A 20,065-nucleotide genomic window follows, 5' to 3' on the forward strand; every position below is an offset into this window, starting at 1 on the left:
AACTGCATCATGACCTCAGGACTCCGGAACTCAATTCCTCTACCAATAAAAGCCAGTACGCCATATGCCTTCCTCACTGCACTATTTACCTGGGTGGCAACTTTCAGAGATCTGTGTACGTGGACACCAAGATCCCTCTGCTCATCCACACTACCAAGTATCCGACCATTAGCCCAGTACCCCATCTTTTTGTTATTCTTCCCAAAGTGAATCACCTCACACTTAGCTACATTGAATTCCATTTGCCACCTTTCTGCCCAGCTCTGCAGCTTCTCTATATCCTGCTGTAACCTGCCACATCCTTCCTCACTGTCAACAACTCCTCCGACTTTCGTATCATCCGCAAACTTGCTCACCCAACCTTCTAACCCCTCTTCCAGGTCATTTATAAAAATGACAAACAGCAATGGTCCCAAAACAGATCCTTGCGGAACACCGCTAGTGACGGCACTCCATGAAGAAACTTTGCCATCAACTACTACCCTCTGTCTTCTTCCAGCCAGCCAATTCCTAATCCAAACCTCCAACTCACCCTCAATGCCATATCTCCGTATTTTCTGCAGTAGCCTACCATGGGGAACCTTATCAAACGCCTTACTAAAATCCATATATACCACATCTACCGCTTTCCCCTCATCAACCTCCTTCGTCACCTTTTCAAAGAATTCAATAAGGTTTGTGAGGCACGACCTGCCCTTCACAAAACCATGCTGACTATCCTTGATCACATTATTCTTATCCAGATGTGGATAAATCCTATCCCTTACAATTCTCTCTAAGACTTTGCCCACAACAGAAGTGAGACTCACCGGCCTATAATTACTAGGATTATCCCTACTCCCCTTTTTGAACAAGGGAACCACATTTGCTATCCTCCAGTCTTCTGGCACTACTCCAGTAGACAAAGAGGACATAAAAATCAAGGCCAATGGCTCTGCAATCTCCTCCCTTGCTTCCCAGAGAATCCTAGGATAAATGCCATCAGGCCCAGGGGACTTATCTATTTTCACCTTTTCCAGGATTTCCAACACCTCTTCTCTACATACCTCAAAGCCATCCATTCTACTTATTTGTGACTCAGTATTCGCATCGACGACAATGCCCTGTTCCTGAGTAAATACTGAAGAAAAGTATTCATTCAGTGTCTCCCCAATCTCTTCCGCCTCCACACGCAACTTCCCACTACTATCCTTGACTGGACCTATTCCTACCCTAGTCATTCTTTTATTCCTAACATACCTATAGAAAGCCTTAGGGTTTTCCCTAATCCTACCGACTAAGGACCTTTCATGTCCCCTCCTTGCTGCTCTTAGCTCTCTCTTCAGGTCCTTCCTGGCTACCCTATAACTCTCAATCGCCCCAATTGAACCTTCACGTCTCATCTTGAGATAGGCCGCCCTCTTCCATTTAACAAGGGATTCCAATTCCTTATTAAACCACGGCTCCCTCGCACGACCCTTTCCTCCCTGCCTGACAGGTACATAATTATCAAGGACACTCAATAGTTGCTCCTTGAACAAGCTCCACATATCATTTACACTCTTGCCTTGGAGTCTACTTTTCCAAGCCACACATCCTAAGTCATGCCTCACCGCAGCATAATTTCCCTGACCCCAGCTATAACTCTTGCCCTGTAGTACACACTTATCCCTCTCCATCACGAGAGTAAAAATCACCGAATTATGGTCACTATCCCCAAAGTGCTCACCTACCTCTAATTCTAACACCTGGCCTGGTTCGTTACCCAGAACCAAATCCAGTATGGCCTCACCTCTCGTTGGCCTGTCTACATATTGTGTCAGGAAACTCTCCTGCACACATTGAACAAACACTGACCCATCTAACGAACTTGAGCTATAGCTTTCCCAATCAACATCAGGAAAGTTAAAGTCCCCCATAACAACCACCCTATTACTGTCACTCATCTCCTGAATCACCTTCCCTATCCTTTCTTCAATGATTCTAGGACTATTAGGAGGCCTGTAAAAGACTCCTAACAGGGTGACCTCACCTTTCCTATTCCTAACCTCAGCCCAAACTACCTCAGATGGCAAGTCCTCATCCATCGTCCTTTCCACCACTGTAATACTATCTTTGACAAGCAATGCCACACCTCCCCCTCTTTTACCCCCACCTCTGACCCTACTAAAACATTTAAATCCTGGAACCTGCAACAGCCAATCCTGTCCCTGTTCTAGCCATGTCTCCGTAATAGCCACAACATCGAAGTCCCAGGTACCAACCCACGCTGCAAGTTCACCTACCTTATTTCGTATACTTCTTGCATTGAAGTATACACACTTCAAGCCACTTTCCTGTTTACAGGCACCTTCCTTTGAAATTGATGCCATGTTTCTAACCTCCCTACACTCCAGGCCCTGCACACTGAAGCTACAATCTGGGTTCCCATGCCCCTGCAGAGTTAGTTTAAACCCCCCCAAGAGCACTAGCAAACCTCCCCCCAAGGATACTGGTGCCCCTCAGGTTCAGGTGTAGACCATCCTGTTTATAGAGGTCCCACCGTCCCCAGAAAGAACCCCAGTTATCCAAAAACCGGAATCCCTCCCTCCTGCACCATCCCTGTAGCCACGCATTTAAGTGTACTCTTTCCCTGTTCCTCGAATCTCTATCACGTGGCACGGGTAACAAACCAGAGACAACAACTCTGTTCGTTCTAACTCTGAGCTTCCAACCTAGCTCCCTGAAAGCCTGTCTAACATCCTCGGCACTCCTCCTACCTATGTCGTTGGTGCCAATGTGGACCACGACTTCGGGCTGCTCCTCCTCCCCCTCCAGGACCCGGAAAACACGATCAGAGACATCACGTACCCTTGCACCTGGGAGGCAACATACCAAACGTGAGTCTCTCTCGTTCCCACAAAACCGCCTATCTGTGCCCCGAACTATCGAGTCCCCAATTACTACTGCTCTGCTCTTCTTCACCCTTCCCTTCTGAGTAACGGGGACAGGCTCCGTGCCAGAGACCTGAGCCCCGTTACTTACCCCTGGTAAGTCATCCCCCCCACAAGTATCCAAAACGGTATACTTGTTCTTGAGGGGAACGGCCACAGGGGGTCCCTGCACTGGCTGCTTCCTCCCAGTCCCCCTCACTGTCACCCATCTATATGCCATCTTTGGAGTTACTACTTCCCTATAACTCTGATCTATGACCCCCTCTGCCTCCCGAATGATCCGAAGTTCATCCAACTCCAGCTCCAGTTCCCTAACACGGTCTTGGAGGAGCTGGAGATGGGTGCACTTCCTGCAAGTGTAATCGGCAGGGACGTCGATGGCATCCCTCACCTCATACATGTTGCAGGAGGAACATTGCACTGCCTTCACTGCCATCCCTCTAAAGCTAACTTTTATTTTAAAAAAAACTGGGTCTAAAGAATACAACAAGCAAAATTCAGCACTTACCTACTTACCACAACAGATGTTATTATTAGGTTAGAGGAGGAGGGCGGGTGGGAGGCACTACCCGTGTAGTGCCTCGGGTTCCTCTCCTTCGCGCTTTTAAAGGGGGAAAAAACCAACCAGGTAAGCTTACACTAACTGCTTCCGGGTCTCGGCTGCCCCTCTGGTCGTCGTCACTTCCCCCTGGTGCTCCCGCTCTGTGAAGAGAGAGTGAAAGAGAAAAAAAAAACCACCGCTGCCCGCTATGGTGTGGTGCATTCAAGATTTTCTCTAACCTAGTTTGCCGCAATGACGTCATTGTAAAAGCTGTTGAGTTCACATAGGCCACTATACTATGTGTCGTCAGTACTGTTAATGAATGGCCCATGACTATATGTGCTACCTTTTGGAGAATTTTTGCTACCCCTGCTGCATGTCTTGTACATGGCGGGTGTCTGTCCTCCACTGGGTCAAGAGTAACACTTACGTACATCAACACCTGCCTGCCTCCCCCTTTTTTCTGAAAAAAACACCATTTATTGTGTGTAATTTTTCAGAAATATCGAGGAAAAATGGCTCTTTGTAATCTGGGACCGCTAAATCAGCAGCCCGCGTTAAAGCCTGTTTAAGAGATATGAAACTTTCGTCTGCCTCCGTAGTCCACTGCAAATGAGCTGACAAATTTCTCATACCTTGCTCATTTACCATGGCCCTTAAAGGGAAAGTGAGCTCCCCATATGATGCAATAAATTGTCTACTGTATCCTGCCAACCCAAGAAATGAGAGCATGTCTTTTACAGTGACTGGTTTGGTATGATGCAGAATGGAGGATCTATGGGACGGAGACACACCTGTTCCCTTAGCAGAAATAATTCTACCCAGAAAAGACACCGTTTGTCTGCAGCATTGCAATTTAACCCGTGAAACTTTAAAACTGACACTATACAGGTGAAACAGCAACGACTTTGTGGCTTCCAAACAAGAAACATGATCGGGTGCTGCCAAAAGAATGTCATCCACATACTGGATCAATACCACCCCCTTTGGGAGCGTCAGATCCTTCAGCTGCTGTTTCAGTACCTGATTAAACACCCCAGGTGACAAAATAAACCCTTGAGGGACCCTTGTATAACGTAATTGTTGGCCTTTATAGGTAAATGAAAAAATGTCCCTCAAATGATCAGCTAAGGGCAAACAAAAGAACGCGTTGGCGAGATCAATGCACGAGAACCATTTATGGTCAGGGGTCAGCACAGACATTGCAGTGTAGGGGTTTGGAACTGGAACTGTTGGAGTAGAAACGGCACTATTAATCCGTCGAAGATCATGCGCCATCCTATATCTGCCTGTATTCTGCTTCTCTACAGGTAAGATAGGAGTGTTCCAAGCTGACTGGGAGGGTTCTAGCACCCCTGCTGCTAACAATCCTTCGATTGTGTCGGCAATGCTGGCTTCAGCCTCTGGTTTGTGTGAATATTGTCTCTGCCAAATCGGAGTGTGGTCTATTAAATCAAATGTGATCGGTGTGACGTGTTTGCAGTACCCAACGTCCGTTGAACTAGCTGACCACAAGGTATCTGGTAGAGAGTTAAGCATCGCCGCAGCCTGTGGATGGTCTGTTTTTTCCCTACCATGAAACCGTTCAATCTGCCTATGTTCCAGCAGTACCTTGTCAGTTGTCCTGTACATAATTCGATAGGCTTCCTCCGATGGTGAATATTGTAAACCGGGTAACTGAGTCCACACCCAGTCCGTTAACCCCATCAAGCGTTTGGACATAGGTCCCAGATCCTTGGCCTGATGTTCAGCATGCACGGCCAAGGTGACATGAGGTATAGCTTCTTCAGACATCTCATACCATTCCAATTGTTCTGCAGTTAATTCAACAATACCTGCCACACCTTCGTTTCCAAGCAGAATGCAACTGGAAGAAATATCCTATTGAGTCCCTTCTAAGTGCTGATAGAATGCATGCTGATAAATTTCATTATCATCTCTATCATAATATAAAGTAACATGAAGGGGATCTGCAGGAGGAGCATAGGGATGCAACATCTGAACCCAGGGTCGCCATTGACTGTATAAAGACTGTATGCCGTTGTTTTGCCTGTTTTCGGGTTCGAGAAGTCCCCAATATATATCTGGAGAAGCGCAGCAGGTCAGGCAGCATCTAGGGAACAGGAGAATCGACGTTTCGGGCATTAGCCCTTCTTCAGGAAACTGCTCGAATGCCCGAAACGTCGATTCTCCTGTTCCCTAGATGCTACCTGACCTGCTGCGCTTCTCCAGCAACACATTTCCATCTCTGATCTCCAGCATCTGCAGACCTCATTTTCTCTTCCCAATATATATCTGCCCACTGCCCTTCTGCCATTGGTGATGTGTCTGGTGATAACATCATTTGGGATCCAGAGTGAATCATTGTCATAGAACAGTTAACGGAATGGCCATTTGGAAAGGTCACCACCAGTCCGTCTGGTCCGCACAAAACCGAAACCCCGCATCTCACCAGCAAGTCACGTCCCAACAAATTCACGGGGCATGCAGGTGATGAAATATACTGATGACGAAAGGTCTGTCCGGCCACTGATGTGATCAGTGGCGATGTCAAAGGCAGATTTTCTGGTTTACCCGAGAACCCTACTAACTGGACGCTAGAGGATGACATGCTTGACCGAGGTATATCACAAGTGATGGTAGAAAATCTTGCACCCGTGTCAACCAAAAAAGACAGATTCTTGTCCATCACCCTCATTTGCATATAGGGGTCTGCCAACCCCACATGCCCCTGGGTTCTCGGGCCCCGTCAATATTCATACCCCTGCCCTTCCAGCATAGTTTGGGGGTACTGTCCTTTCACCGGGGCTGCAGCTGCATTTGGGACTTGATAAGGCTGAACAGCCTGTTGAGAAGGAGGCTGACTTGCATGGAGATACCGTCCTTGGATCAATCCCTGGCCTCCCTGGGTTCCCCAGAACATGGGACAATTCCTTCTCCAATGCCACATTCAAAACAGGTGTTAAGTGGCTGACCTCTAAATCCTCCGCGGCCCCTTCCTCTACCACGCATTCCTCCCGGTACACCTATTGATTTGCCCCCATATTGGGGATAGGGTGGCATCCAATCAGGTGTTGGATCTAAATTTGGCGGATTGTTTTGTGGCAACGGCCGCTGAACCATCTGATTAGTCGTCTTTTGGGAGGCCTTCTTTGTATCATTAGCCTTCCTTCTAGCCTTATCGAGCTGTAACTTCAGCAACTGCGCTTTAGCTGACTCATTACTCTGTTTATCCTCATCCTGTTTTGTCCTGTAACGCTTCATGTGATGCGTCAAATGTTTTTCCCACTGTTCTGTAGTACAACCTGGGATGTCAGGATTACTCTCCATTGCCTCTTTTACTTCCTTTGGCATCCCTGTCATGACGGCATTCCTAAATAATGTGGTCTGTAGCTGACCTGACCCTGGATGGCTCCCCGCAGTATCTGCCCACGTGTCCTTACACCTAGCCAAAAAGACAGACATATCCTCACCCTCCTTCATTGTGAAGGTGAGTGAGTGCATCGCTCCCGGTGGAATCGGAAACCTATCCCTCATTGCCCTTCCCACACTGGTGGCATGCTGCACAAATGGTTCCGAATCTGGTAATAAGGTGGTCCCCGCAGATGCTTCAATCTGCTGTATTTCCCACATATTCAATTGCTTACCCAGCACCGCTCTCCAATCGCCCATGGCTAACTTGTACCCTAGTGTATATTGAGAAAACTTTACCATCCAGGGCCCACCCCCTCCATGGGTGGGGGCATTTTATCCAGGATACAGTTCATATCAGCAAATGTAAAAAGCTGATAGACATTCCCCAGATAAGAGCCTCTGTAAATTAACGGCATTTGGTGGTGCTGATACTTTATAGGTTGTCGTAATGTGTCTCTTTGACGCAAGTCGTAACTTAGTTCAGGGAGGGGCTTCAGTGGAGGGCCATGTTCAGTATGCATTGTGAGTGAGCCTTTCAAGGTGACCGAGTAGGTGTTTGGATCATTATCTGTCAGGGATTCCTCGTCCTCAATATCTATACTACTTTTAGACTCCTCATCCAATTTCTCTCTATCCTGTTCTTCCCTCAAATCTCTCCTCCTTCTGTCTGAGAACCCATCATCCAATAACTGACCTGAATCATTTAATCTTCCCCTCTTTTCATTCTCAGCACTATATGGTGTTGAATGAGCATCTGGCTCCTGCACTGGAAAACATCTCCCCTGTTTTAGCTGTTCTTTATTCCTACTGTCCATCATTGTCACCCTATTTGCTTCCTCCGCTTCCTTAACCCTCTGATCAACTTCTAATGTTAATTTTTCTACTTTTCTAATGCTTTCTTCTACAGCCTCCGCCAGTCTGTTTTACTACATTGTACTCTCTTGTTCCTACTTCTCGCATGTCTAACACCCCTTCTTGAACATACATAAGTGGCATTTGTATTACAGGATATGGAGGCGGTGATTGTACCACAGGCAATTTAGGATATAATGGCGCAGATGGTCCTGCCTTTCCTATCTCCTTTGTCAAATCTGTTGTGAAGGTACCACCTACTCCCTTTTGTAATGTTTCTACCGCCATACAGGCTAACATCATGTTGTGCAGATGAATCCTCCTCTCTTCTTTCTCCCTGCCTTCTTTTGTCCACTTTCTTCTAACTAATATTGACCCTTTCTTTCCCTTCATGTGCTCTTCTACTTCTAATTTAGCTTGTTCTTCTGCTTTTCCTAAAAACAGTGACAATTTCTTCTTCTCCTCATCTTTAGGGACTTTGCCTTGTTTCTGTAATTCCTCCCAAATCTTATCATATTTCTCCATCATTGTTTTTTGTTTATTCTTTGCAAGCCCACTTACTAACTGACTTCTGGCTTTACCCCACTGCTGTTTTATGGGCAACATTAAATCGGAAGAACATCCTCCATATTCTTCACACTCTTTATCAAACTCCCCTTCCATTTTATGTATTTTTATTTTAATCCTCCCGTCCAGTAGTCAGTTAGTTTAGATATAAATATAACCAAACAACCAACCCAATCAAAGACAAAGCCGGTGGCTGGTCAGTTTGGATGAAATACACCCAAGCGACTGACCCTTTCAGCGAGATTTATCAGCAGTTTCGTTGTCACCGTTAGGTTTCCACTACCAACTCTCTCTCACTGAAACACCACCGTCTTGGTCTTCAAAACGCTACTGGCTTTTCTTCCACCCTCCGTACATTCCCCAATCTAATTTCTAAAACTTACAAAACATCAATCATACATCAAAATTTGTGAGCGTTGCTTTTATGAGATCCTGCTCAATGGACTTTAAACCTCCTCACATTTACGTACCTTGTTGCTTTTATGGGGACTCTAACCCCAAGGGACTTTAAACCCGTACGTACCTTGCTGCTTTTATGGGGACTCTAACCCCAAGGGACTTTAAACCCATACGTACCTTATCAATGCTTTGTCCACTTAACTATTACTAGGACACTTGCAGTATAATGACAACAATCAATTTAGTATCTCCAATTGCAGAACTTCGATATAAACAGGCGTCTGCTCACCTTTTTTTATGCGGCGCCGCTTGTTGTTGTCATCAAACGTCAGTTGTCCGTTGTTTCTATTTTTCTCTCTTTCCGTCACTTCTCCATCTTCATCACGTCGGGGTCACCAAATTGTTGGACTTTGGCTCAATCTACAAACTTACTTTCTTCTATGTGTGAGCCAAGTCCTGCGTGTTCTTTTAAATGAAGCAATAGGAGAAGATATTCAGTCTCACACTCTTAATTTATTTTACACAGTAAGTGGACAAGGCATTCAGAGCTCTGGGTCTAAACCTCTTTGTCCCTGACAAACTACAAAGTGTATCAGTTCAAAAAGAAAGACCTCGTTTTGTCCCTGCCCCAGTCTTTTATACAATAAAAAACGTCATATAAACACTGAGGTAGAATTATCTTCTGATTGGGTGTTAGTCTGACTCCTTTCCCCACCTTCTTACATTCCTAGCTGTCCGACCCCACGTGACCTTCTTTTGCCCGCGAAATGGGGCATCACGTGGCCTCCTCGACCCACTTCCGAGGCGCGAAACGGGACGTCACATGATCGCCCGCCGTCTTCCGGGGCGCGAAACGGGACGTCACGTGACCGGTCCGCACTCTTCCGGGTGCGAGACGGGGACGTCACGTGGCCACGCCCCGCACTCTTCCGAGTGCAAGATGGAGACGTCACGTGGCCACACCCCCTGCTTGGGTTACAGAGTCACCACAATTTTGAGTGCTGAATCCATCCAGAGTCACAGCCAGCCTTCCGTTTTTAAAGTAAGGAATATATTTACAGTGTCCACTAGATTTCCAGAGGCCATTTCATTATGCAATATCACAGCTAAAAGGATTGTAGAAGCGGTACTCAAATGTGTTACTAGATACAGACTACCTACAGAAATACAATCAGATCTAGGGTCAAACTTCATATCAAAATTATTCAAGGAAGTTATGGACAGCTTAGGAATAAAACAATTCAAATCTACTGCATACCATCGAGTGTTGCAGGGAGCGCTAGGAAGGTGGCATCAGACATTAAAGACCATGTTAAGGGGTTATAGTCAAGACTATTCAGATGATTAGGGTAAGGGAATTCTGTTTGTACTTTTTGCAATCAGAGGTGCACCAAATAAATCAGCCCAATTTAGTCTATTTGAATTAGTTTTCATGCATGAGGTGAGAGGACCGCTAAAATTGATTAAGGAGAAATTGTTAAATCATAATTCAGATCACACATTTGGACTATATGCCAAATTTTCAAGAATGATTAAATTGAGCGGGGGCGTTGGCTAGACAGCATTTAAAAATATCACAGCACACAATGAAACAGGAGGCAGACAAGAAATCAAAAACTCGCAATTTTGCTATCAGATGAGGTGTTAGTATTGCTTCCAGTGATAGATGAACCTTTAGTGGACCTTATCAAGTTGAAAGGAAATTGAGTGAGGTGAACAATTTGATAAGGACTCCAGACAGAAAGAAATCTGTGTGTCATTTGAATATTTTGACAGGAAAGGAAAGCCAAAGGAGACTGTTATTGATTACAACATAGGGTGAAGAACCAAGTTCAGAGGATTCTGAATTGGACATTGCTCAAATTAAATTGGTCAATGAGGAAGTTGTCAAAAATTGGAATAAATTATTGAGTAACCTTTCAGAGAAAAACAAAACGACCTGAAAGAGTTATTACTATCACATGGGGAGATAAGTGGAAATAAGCTGGGAAGTACTAACCTAATTATACATAATGTAAATATAGGAGGTGCTGTTCTGATTAAGCAGCATCCCTATCGGCATAACCCTCTAAAGTTGACACAGGTTCAAAAAGAGATTGAATGCATGCTCCAAGACAACATAATTGAAGTGAGTTACAGTGACTGGTGCTCACCATAGTAATGGTACCAAAACCAGATGGAACCCAATGGTTATGACTGGACTATCACAAAGTCAATGCAGTTATAAAGAATGATGCATATTCAATTCTGCATTTGGAAGACTGTGTTGAAAAGATGGTACAAGTGACTTGTATTTCTAAGTTGGACTTGATTGGAGGATACTGGCAGGTACCTATGTCAGAAAAAACAAAGGCGATTTCAGCTTTTGTAATACCAAATGGACAGCATCAGTTTAAAGTCATGCCGTTTGGTATGAAAAATGCGCCAGCCACATTTCAGGGACTAACCAATAAGGTCCTTTCTGAATTACCCAATTATGTAGTTTATATTGATAACCTGGTTATTTTTATTCACACATAAATGAAACATTTACAGCATTTATCAGACTTGCTTGATTGGCTTCGAGAGGCATGCTTGGTGATAAACCTGGCTAAGAGTGAATTTGCCAAAACCCAAGTCATCTTCCTGGGCCGTGTTATTGGACATGAGCAAATGGCCCCACAGAATGCAAAAACAAAGATAATTGGGGACTTTCCCACACTATCGACAAAAAGAGCAGTATTACGATTCCTGGGATTGTGTGGATTTTATCAAAAATTCGTACCAAATTATAGTGGTGTGGCTGCTCCACTCACTGAATTGCTAAAGAGAGGCAAGATGTTTCCGTGGATAGTGGACTGTCAGAAGGCATTTGACAGTCTGAAAGCTGTGTTAACCACTGTCCCAGTGTTAGCTGCACATAATTCCGCAAAGCTGAAAATGTGTTGCTGGAAAAGCGCAGCAGGTCAGGCAGCATCCAGGGAACAGGAGAATCAACGTTTCGGGCATAAGCCCTTCTTCAGGAATGATTCCTCATTCTTGAAGAAGGGCTTATGCCCGAAACGTCGATTCTCCTGTTCCCTGGATGCTGCCTGACCTGCTGCACTTTTCCAGCAACACATTTTCAGCTCTGATCTCCAGCATCTGCAGACCTCACTTTCTCCTCAATTCCGCAAAGCCAATCAAAATGGCTATCGATGTGAGTCGGTGCTGTACCCTTACAAAAAGATAATGAGAAAACGGAAGACCTAACTGGAATTTTTGCAGGAAATTGAACATTCATCAGAAATATTTTACATTTGAGAAGGAGACTTTGAGCTTAGTGTTGGCATTGCAACATTTGAATGTTCATGTTACCAGCAACATATCTCAGACAATCATATGCGCTGATCATAACCCATTGAAGTTTGTGGAGAAATTAAAGGACAAAAAATCCAAACTGTTTAGATGGAGCTTGTAGTTTCAGCCGTTCAATTTGAAAATTGTGCATGTGGCAGTACAAGAAAATGTGATTGCCGGTGCATTATCGAGATTTGAATGAGAAACTGAGGTATTCGGTGGCAGGAGTAAAACAGACTGAAACAGAATGTAGTAGTGCATGTTTGCATGTTTGTTGTCAGTGTAATGTATATGTGTGTTGTAGTGTATTCACAATTTAATATTAAAGGGTTTTAAAATGAAGCTATCTTTGGATATTGATGTTTTTCTTTAAGGGGGGAGATGTGTGATGATGATGCTCCTTTAACAAGGTTATGTTGTCCTTTGGTTTTTTTCAGAGCAGTCATAAAGACAGAGTTTCCAGGGTGTCTAGGTTTGAAAGATATTTGGGCCAATTTGATTATGCAGCTAACATATACTGCCTCAGGAAAAAAAGTCTTTCAAATTTAAAAATAACAAACTTGTACAATGAAAGGGGAGTGGACACTTCTCCCAGCTTAGCTTTTCTCTGGTTTGGTTTGGTTTTAGCAAGTAGACCCCAAAGGAGCAGGTCCGTGTTGGTCCCCCCTCTCTCTGATATCTCTCGTGTAAGACCCTGTGTTTGATTTTACCTATTTTGCCAAGGAGTGTTTATGGGGATTGTTGCAAGTATTTGGAACAGCACCTTTTAAATTGGGATAATCTGTTGGGTTTTCAGATAGTTAGGTTGTTCTGTATTCTGTTTTCTTTTGTTTGTGTTTCATTCAGTAATCTTGCAAATAAATTCTGTTTTGTTTAAACCCAAGAGGTTGGGCCAGCTGCATCACTCCTGGGATAGCCATTTTCCACTTGCTTCAAACAACTAACAAAGTTAGAGTCCAGGCTACCTTCTTGAAATGTTTGAGAGGGTCTGGCCTGGTCCATAATATATGGCTAATAAAACACACAGCATCCTATTCATAGGGAAATAAAGTACGAAAGCAATGAACTTATTTTAAACTTGTGTGGAACACTGTCTGGCTTCAACTATAGTATTGTATCCAATTCTGTGTATTACACTTTAGGAAGGGCATGAAAGCATTGGAGAGGGTGGAAAAAAGTTTCATGAGAATGGTTCTGGATGAGTAATTTCAGTTGTGAAGAAAAAAAATTGGGAATGTTTGGACTGTTTTCCTTTGGAGATGAGAAGGTCGAGAAGAAGTCTGATACAAGTATTGAAAGTCATATGTGGCCCAGGAAGAGTAGAAAGGGGAAAATTTGTTCCCATTGGTAGAAAGATTGAGAAGAGGAGGACATGGTGATTGGCAAGATCAGGAAAAATCTTTTGGCTAAGTGACTCATTAGCATTGACAGTGTGGTGAAGGAAGGTTCAATCAACATATTGAGGAGGGAATCAGATTGCTATCTAGAAAGGAAGAATATGCAGGGCTCTGGAAAGAAAGTAGATGTGTGGCAGTAGGTGAATTGTTCCTGTGGAGAGCACAGATATGGCAGGCCAAATGACGACCTCTGTGCTTAAACCAGCATCTCAGTCCTTTGTAAGTTGTGTATTACATTGAAACAAAATGAATACAACAAAATAATCAATTCAAATGCTTCCATTAAACACTACTTTAAACTATCTGTTATTATCTCAAAACAGTATGAACTGTTATTACTTTCCAGTGTCTTTTAACTAACTAATGTAAGGCTACTTAATGATCTCTGGCTCCCAGGAGAGAGGTTGAGTTATACAAGTAGACAATTCTGCTCCAGCGAGGTTTTCATTTAACTACCCACTTGGGATACAATTGTTTTAAATAAACAAACATTTATAATATAAAGAAACTAACAACATGTCCATATGCTCAACATTGCAATCTGTTTCAATCACTGAATCAATGTCAGCTTGATTAGAAACTATCTGAAAATTACTAATCTCCTCCCTGCAGAGAGAGAGCAGCAGTTTCTAGAGACAAGCATATTAGTCGTGAAAAAGGCCTTACAATAGATTAATAACTGTCAGTTTTTCTTCCACTGCTACATGTTTATATACATTTGAGTATAGGTTTGGGTATGGTTCACACCGATGACTAGATAAGTAGAGCTAATATGCCCGATTTGACTTTCAGCTAGCTACCAACAGCAGGTTCTTATTAAAACAGGATGAAAGTTTGTTTACAGTGCTGATCACATATTTGTTCCTAGCTTTTCAATTGTTTACCTTACACTATTGCCATCACCTACAATGCAGATTCTGTTACCTAGTTGTAAAGTAACTCGATCAATGACTAGATGTTATAGTTTTGAAATTGTAAACAGTTGATAATTGAGCAAATTGACAATTGAATGGAAGAAAATATTGGAAAAATACTTCAGGCTAGCCAGTGTTCTTGGAGACTACAAACAAATTAACGTTTGTTCAAACTGTTTTGAAGAGACAGATCATTAACTTGTCTGTTTTTGTCTTGGACACTGACTGACCTGCTGCTTGACTCCAGCATTTTCCAGTTTTGTTAGTTTATGCTCTTGAGTTTCCCTTTGCCTTTCCGATAATGAACAAACAGAATAGAGTTTCAATAATTGGTAGGATTGGAGCATTTCTGCTTCCTGAGCATCTGCTAATTTGATCTTGATTTAAATGATTTAATGCTGTGTCCATATATGTCATTTTAAAATACATTTCTTTTAAATGCAGTGCTGCAAATGAAAATAAGCAAGCTAAAGAAGGAGAGATGTTTGTAAGTATCTAAATTTTAACATAATTTCATATTATAATAATGACCTGTAGTTGAAACTGTCCATTTTCAGAATATGTAAAGTTGAATTTCATTAACAGGCATTGAATAGAAAGATAATAATATCTGGGCAATTAACTTTATTTTAGCATAACTGCAACTGCAATGTACATAATCTACACTTAAAAATAATGGCAATCTTAGAAATCTGTCATGAGCTATAATTTAAAAGTAAAAATTATTTAATTATCATTCAATGTCATTGTAGTTGACTATACCTAAGGTGCAAATGTGAATATTTCAGGTTCACTCCTTTCCATCATGAATATTCTTTCAGGGATCAATTATACTGTCATAGTTAGTAGTTTAAAATAAAACAAAGAACTGGGGATGTTGGAAATCTGAACCAAGAACCAGAAATTGCTAGAGAAACTCCAACAGGACTAGCAGCGTCTGTGGAGTGAAACTAGAATCAACATTTTGGGTCTAGTGACCCTTCTGAAGAACTGGAGTTTAGTTTTTTTCTATTGTAATGAGGAAGAGAAGTTTAGATTTCTGTTCAGTCACTTTTGAAGTTCCTTGTGCTGTTCTGCACGCTATATGGGCTAAACTTTGTGTTTGCAAAGCCGGACTGCTGTAATTTCACCCATGGATAAAATCCAGCGAGACTACTTGGGGTCATGAAACTGATATCATCACTTCAACCTGCTGTAGTACTTGGGCTGGAGCTGAAATTGGCAGCTGGCTATTAGTTTTAAAATACCTAATTAACAAGCGATTAAAGATACTTAGACTCCATTTGACTGAAATAAAACATGGCACATGCTATAATGCAGTGGATGCAAGAAAAACATGGCCAGTGTGATTTTTACAGTTGTGGATTGTCGAAAACACGGATGAAAAGTCTGCATTTAGAGTTATGCCTGGCGAGAGCAAGACTCTGCTGAGACTTACGATTTCGTGCAAATGTTTACTTCTGGGTCAGGTACATTTCTTGGCGAAGGGAGCAAAACCCAATGCTCTAACTTGGTGTCTGATGAGAATTGACAGTTCTGTTAGAGGACCCTTCTGGAGTGCTGTGGAGAAAGAGGAGGCCAACCTCCAGAGGTGTGATGGTTTTGGAAGGGATGCAACAGATCAGGCAGAGGTATGCTAGGGAATGTTCTGCTAACCCCAACACTAGGTCAGAATGTCTTGCCTTCAGATGGTAGAACAGCAAATGTTTCTCTCCTATGACATACCAAAAGAGACTCTCATCTCTCTGTGATATGCTGTTGGATGAGATCATCTTGAATTGAGCGGATGGTGAACTGATGTGTGTAGCCTCAAAATAAAATGGTGGTTTTGAACTTCTGTGCCTGCAATTCATTCCAGGCAATGCATGAATACCTCAGTGGGATCACTCAGTCTGCAGCAAATCACTGCCTCAAGGTCTTAATTGATGCTGTGTTTGGGCGTGCCATCATTAGCTGCCTTTTGCAAGTAGAAGCAGCTAATGGCTTTGCCAGCTGGTTTCCAAGAGTACAAGAGGTAATTAATTTTACCCATGCACTTACAAAAGTACTAGCTGATAGCCAGCAGCATTTACTACCCAAAAAAGATACCAATCAAAACTGCCAACTATGTATGATCACAATCAGAGAGTCATACATGTTTGTGCAAGGTGCTGACATCCTTCAAACTTCCCAGATACCATGAATACTTCCTGGTCCAGATAGGATAGCTGTCTGCTCAGTGACAAAGTATAATTCATAAAACAAAACTGGTTGATGAGTCTAGTGAATGGATCCCGAGTGTAGGTACACTGATAGCCAAGGATTGACCAGATCATTGTTTTGCTTAGAATGCAGTTCAGATATTAGGGTAGACCAGATAGCACACTCCAACATTCACAAGTCACATGATCGTCATTTGCTGTGCATTGTACAACCTGGCCCTCTAGAGAGGGGACTTCTCGAGAGGATTGGGTGTAAGCAGCCAATTGCTCCCATGAGTTCAATTAAGAACCATACAAGCTGGTCCACAGGAGAATCTGGATTCTGTGAAGATTCAAAAACATTGTAATAGCTGAGTGTTTCCAGATCAGTACCACCTTGGTGAGGTGCTTGTCTAGATGACTGGTTTAGGGCATCAACTAGCTGTGGTCCTGTTCCCCTCTATAGTAGCTGAAGAGGAAAATTGTTTCAATGAATCCGTGCAACAATCATACTTTCAAATGTGTGGCAAATATGTACTTTGTCAGCAAAATGGTATTGTTGAAGTGGGGGAGCACAGGCAAATGGGGCTAGTTTAGTTTGGGCATCCCGGTTGACATGGACGAGTTGGACCAAAAGGTCTGTTTCCATGCCATATTACTTTATGACTCTTTTCTCTAAAGGGCCTTGGTGAACCAGATAAAGACTTGACTGATCGACATATAACTCTAGACAAGGAAGAAAACAGCAAACATGACCCTGTCAAGAGCCCATACTAACATCGAAGGGTTTTGTGCCAACATTGAAAGAAATATCCCATGCATTAGTCAGGCAATAGCCTGATATTGTCTGTAGGGTATGAAGCCATGAGTATAAATGTGCTCCAAACTCCACCTTTATCATTCCTCCCTTCCAGAAGTGGCACAGTGGTACTCAGTGGGGAGAGAGTTGCCCTGGACTCCTCAACATTGACTCAAAATCATGAACCTCATAGCATTAAGTAAAATATTGACTAGGCAATACCTTGCTGAATAGCACCTATCTGTACTCCTCCAAACCCCCATCCCTACCAACTCCTGCCCCTATCACTGTTTGGAGGAAACTCTGAGGGTGAGTGTAGCATAGAATGTACTCTGGATGGCTCTGTCACAGATTGGCTCAGTGATAGCACTACTGCTCAAGCTGACCAGCTCCTAACGGACATAGCTGCTAGTCTGGGTTTTGTAGCATGTGATAAGGGAACCAGCAAGAAAGAAGAGAAACTTACTTGACAGTATTTTTACCAACCTACCTGTTATAGATATATTCGCCCATGAGAGTAACAATTAGAGTGACCACTGCACAGTCATTGCGGAGACATGATCAGATCTTCACATTGTGGAAATTGGCACGACCGACATGCTAAATACTTTGAACTTTGGACAGGTTCAGCAACTCAAAACTTGGGCTTTCATGAGTTGCTGTGCACTGAAAGTACAATGTGCAGCATTGTGGCCTGGCATATTCTCCATTCTATCATTATCATCAAACTAAACAATCAACACTTGTTCACTGAAGAGTGCAGGTTGGCACACCTGAGGTAGCACCCGTGATTTCTAAAATTGAAGTTTTAACCTGGTGAAGCTAAAATGTGGGATGACTTGTATGCCAAACAGCATAAGCAGCAAGCAGAGAGGGCTAAGAGATCCCACAACCAATGGATCAAACCAATGTGAGGTCTCTCTACCTCATATCCAGTTGTGAATGGTGGCGGACAGTTGAATAACTCATGAGAGGAAATGGTCCACAAATATCCCATCCTGAATGATGATGGAGCACTCACATCAGTGCAAAAGAGGAGACTGAAGTATTTGTCTTTATCTTCAGCCAGAAGTGCCAAGTGGATGATCCAACACCTCATCCTCCTTAGCTCTACATCATCCTATTTCAATTTTAGTCTTAAATCAATTCGATTCACTTTGTGATATCCTTAAACTCCTGAAAGTAAAGGTAAAGTTCTACGTCTGTGAGAGAGAGATTGATTCATGGTAACCTCAGGTGATGCAGGAATTGAACCCATACTATTGGCATCACTCTGCATCACAAACTAACCATCCAGTCAACTGAGTTAACCAACCTCCTTTCTGAAAGTACTGAATACTGCAAAAGCAAAGTGTTCTGACAACAGCATTCCTAGTATAATAAGATTTGTGTCACACCTCTAACCAAGCTGCTACAGTGTTGAGGTGGAGGTGCTGATGTTTGACCAGGGTGGATAAAGTCAGAAATCACACGTCACCCAGGTCATAAGCTTTCGGAGTGTAGCCCCTTCAATTCACCTGATGAAGGGGCTATGTTTCGAAAGCTTGATTTCAAATAAACCTGCTGGAACATAACCTGGGTGTCGTGTGATTTCTGACTTTATCCACCCTGGTCAAACATCAGCACCTCCACCTCAATACTATAGCAGCTTGGTTAGAGGTGTGACACTATAACCCAATGTTGTGAGATTTCTGACTTTGTCCAAGCTGCTACAGTAATGCCATCTACTTGGCAATGTGGAAATTTTCCCAGGTGTATGTCATAGAGTCATAGAGATGTACAGCATGGAAACAGACCCTTCCGTCCAACCCATCCATGCTGACCAGATATCCCAACCCAGTCTAGTCCCACCTGCCAGCACCTGGCCCATATCTCTCCAAACCCTTCCTATTCATATACCCATTCAAATGCCTCTTAAATGTTGCAATTGTACCAGCCCCCACCACTTCCTCTGGCAGCTTATTCCATACACGTACCATGAAAATGTTGCCTCTTAGGTCTCTTTTATGTTTCCTCTCTCACCCTAAATCTATGCCCTCTAGTTCTGGACTCCCCAACCCCAGGAAAAAGACTTTGTCTGTTTACCCTATCCATGCCCCTCATAACTTTGTAAACCTCTATAAGTCACCCCTCAGCCTCTGGCGCACCAGGGAAAACAGCCCCAGCCTGTTCATGATCCCACCTGGCTAATTACCACTGCGTGGAGTCAGAGAAATGTACAGAATGGAAATTACACCCTTCAGTCCAACTCATCCATGCTGACCAGATATCCCAAATTAATCTAGTCTCATTTGCCAGCATTTGGCCCATATCCCTCAAAGGAGAAAGTGAGGTCTGCAGATGCTGGAGATAAGAGCTGAAGATGTGTTGCTGGAAAAGCGCAGCAGGTCAGGCAGCATCCAGGGAACAGGAGAATCGACGTTTCAGGCATAAGCCCTTCTTCAGGAATCCTGCCTGGATGCTGCCTGACCTGCTGCGCTTTTCCAGCAACACATTTTCAGCCCCCATATCCCTCAAAACCCTTCCTATTCATATACCCATCCAGATGCCTTTTAAATGTTGTAATTGTACCAGGACTTCCTCAGGTAGCTTATTCTATATATGCAGCACCCTCTGGATGAAAAGGTTGCCCCTTCGGTTCCTTTTAAACCTTTCCTCTATCACCTTAAACCTATGCCCTCTAGTTGTAGACTCCACTACCCAGGAGAAAAGACCTTGTCTATTTACCCTATCTAAGCCCCTCGCAATTTTATAAATCTCTATAAGTTTACA

General features: G+C 43.3%; 1 protein-coding gene across 8 annotated transcripts in view; it reads left to right on the top strand.

The window, feature by feature from the left end:
• The window catches only part of rbbp8 (retinoblastoma binding protein 8), a 171,554-nt gene that overhangs the window by 102,962 nt on the left and 48,527 nt on the right, over positions 1 to 20,065 (top strand). For all 8 annotated transcript variants that reach the window (XM_087986033.1, XM_087986030.1, XM_087986028.1 and 5 more), the window contains one exon: positions 14,759 to 14,801. In XM_087986033.1, the coding sequence (XP_087842159.1) occupies positions 14,759 to 14,801 (43 nt within the window). The remainder of the gene's footprint in view (positions 1 to 14,758; positions 14,802 to 20,065) is intronic.

Source organism: Chiloscyllium plagiosum, unplaced genomic scaffold, assembly GCF_037043375.1.
Source record: "Chiloscyllium plagiosum isolate Xiang-an unplaced genomic scaffold, Cpla_swu_hap1 HiC_scaffold_4, whole genome shotgun sequence".
Taxonomy (NCBI): domain Eukaryota; kingdom Metazoa; phylum Chordata; class Chondrichthyes; order Orectolobiformes; family Hemiscylliidae; genus Chiloscyllium; species Chiloscyllium plagiosum.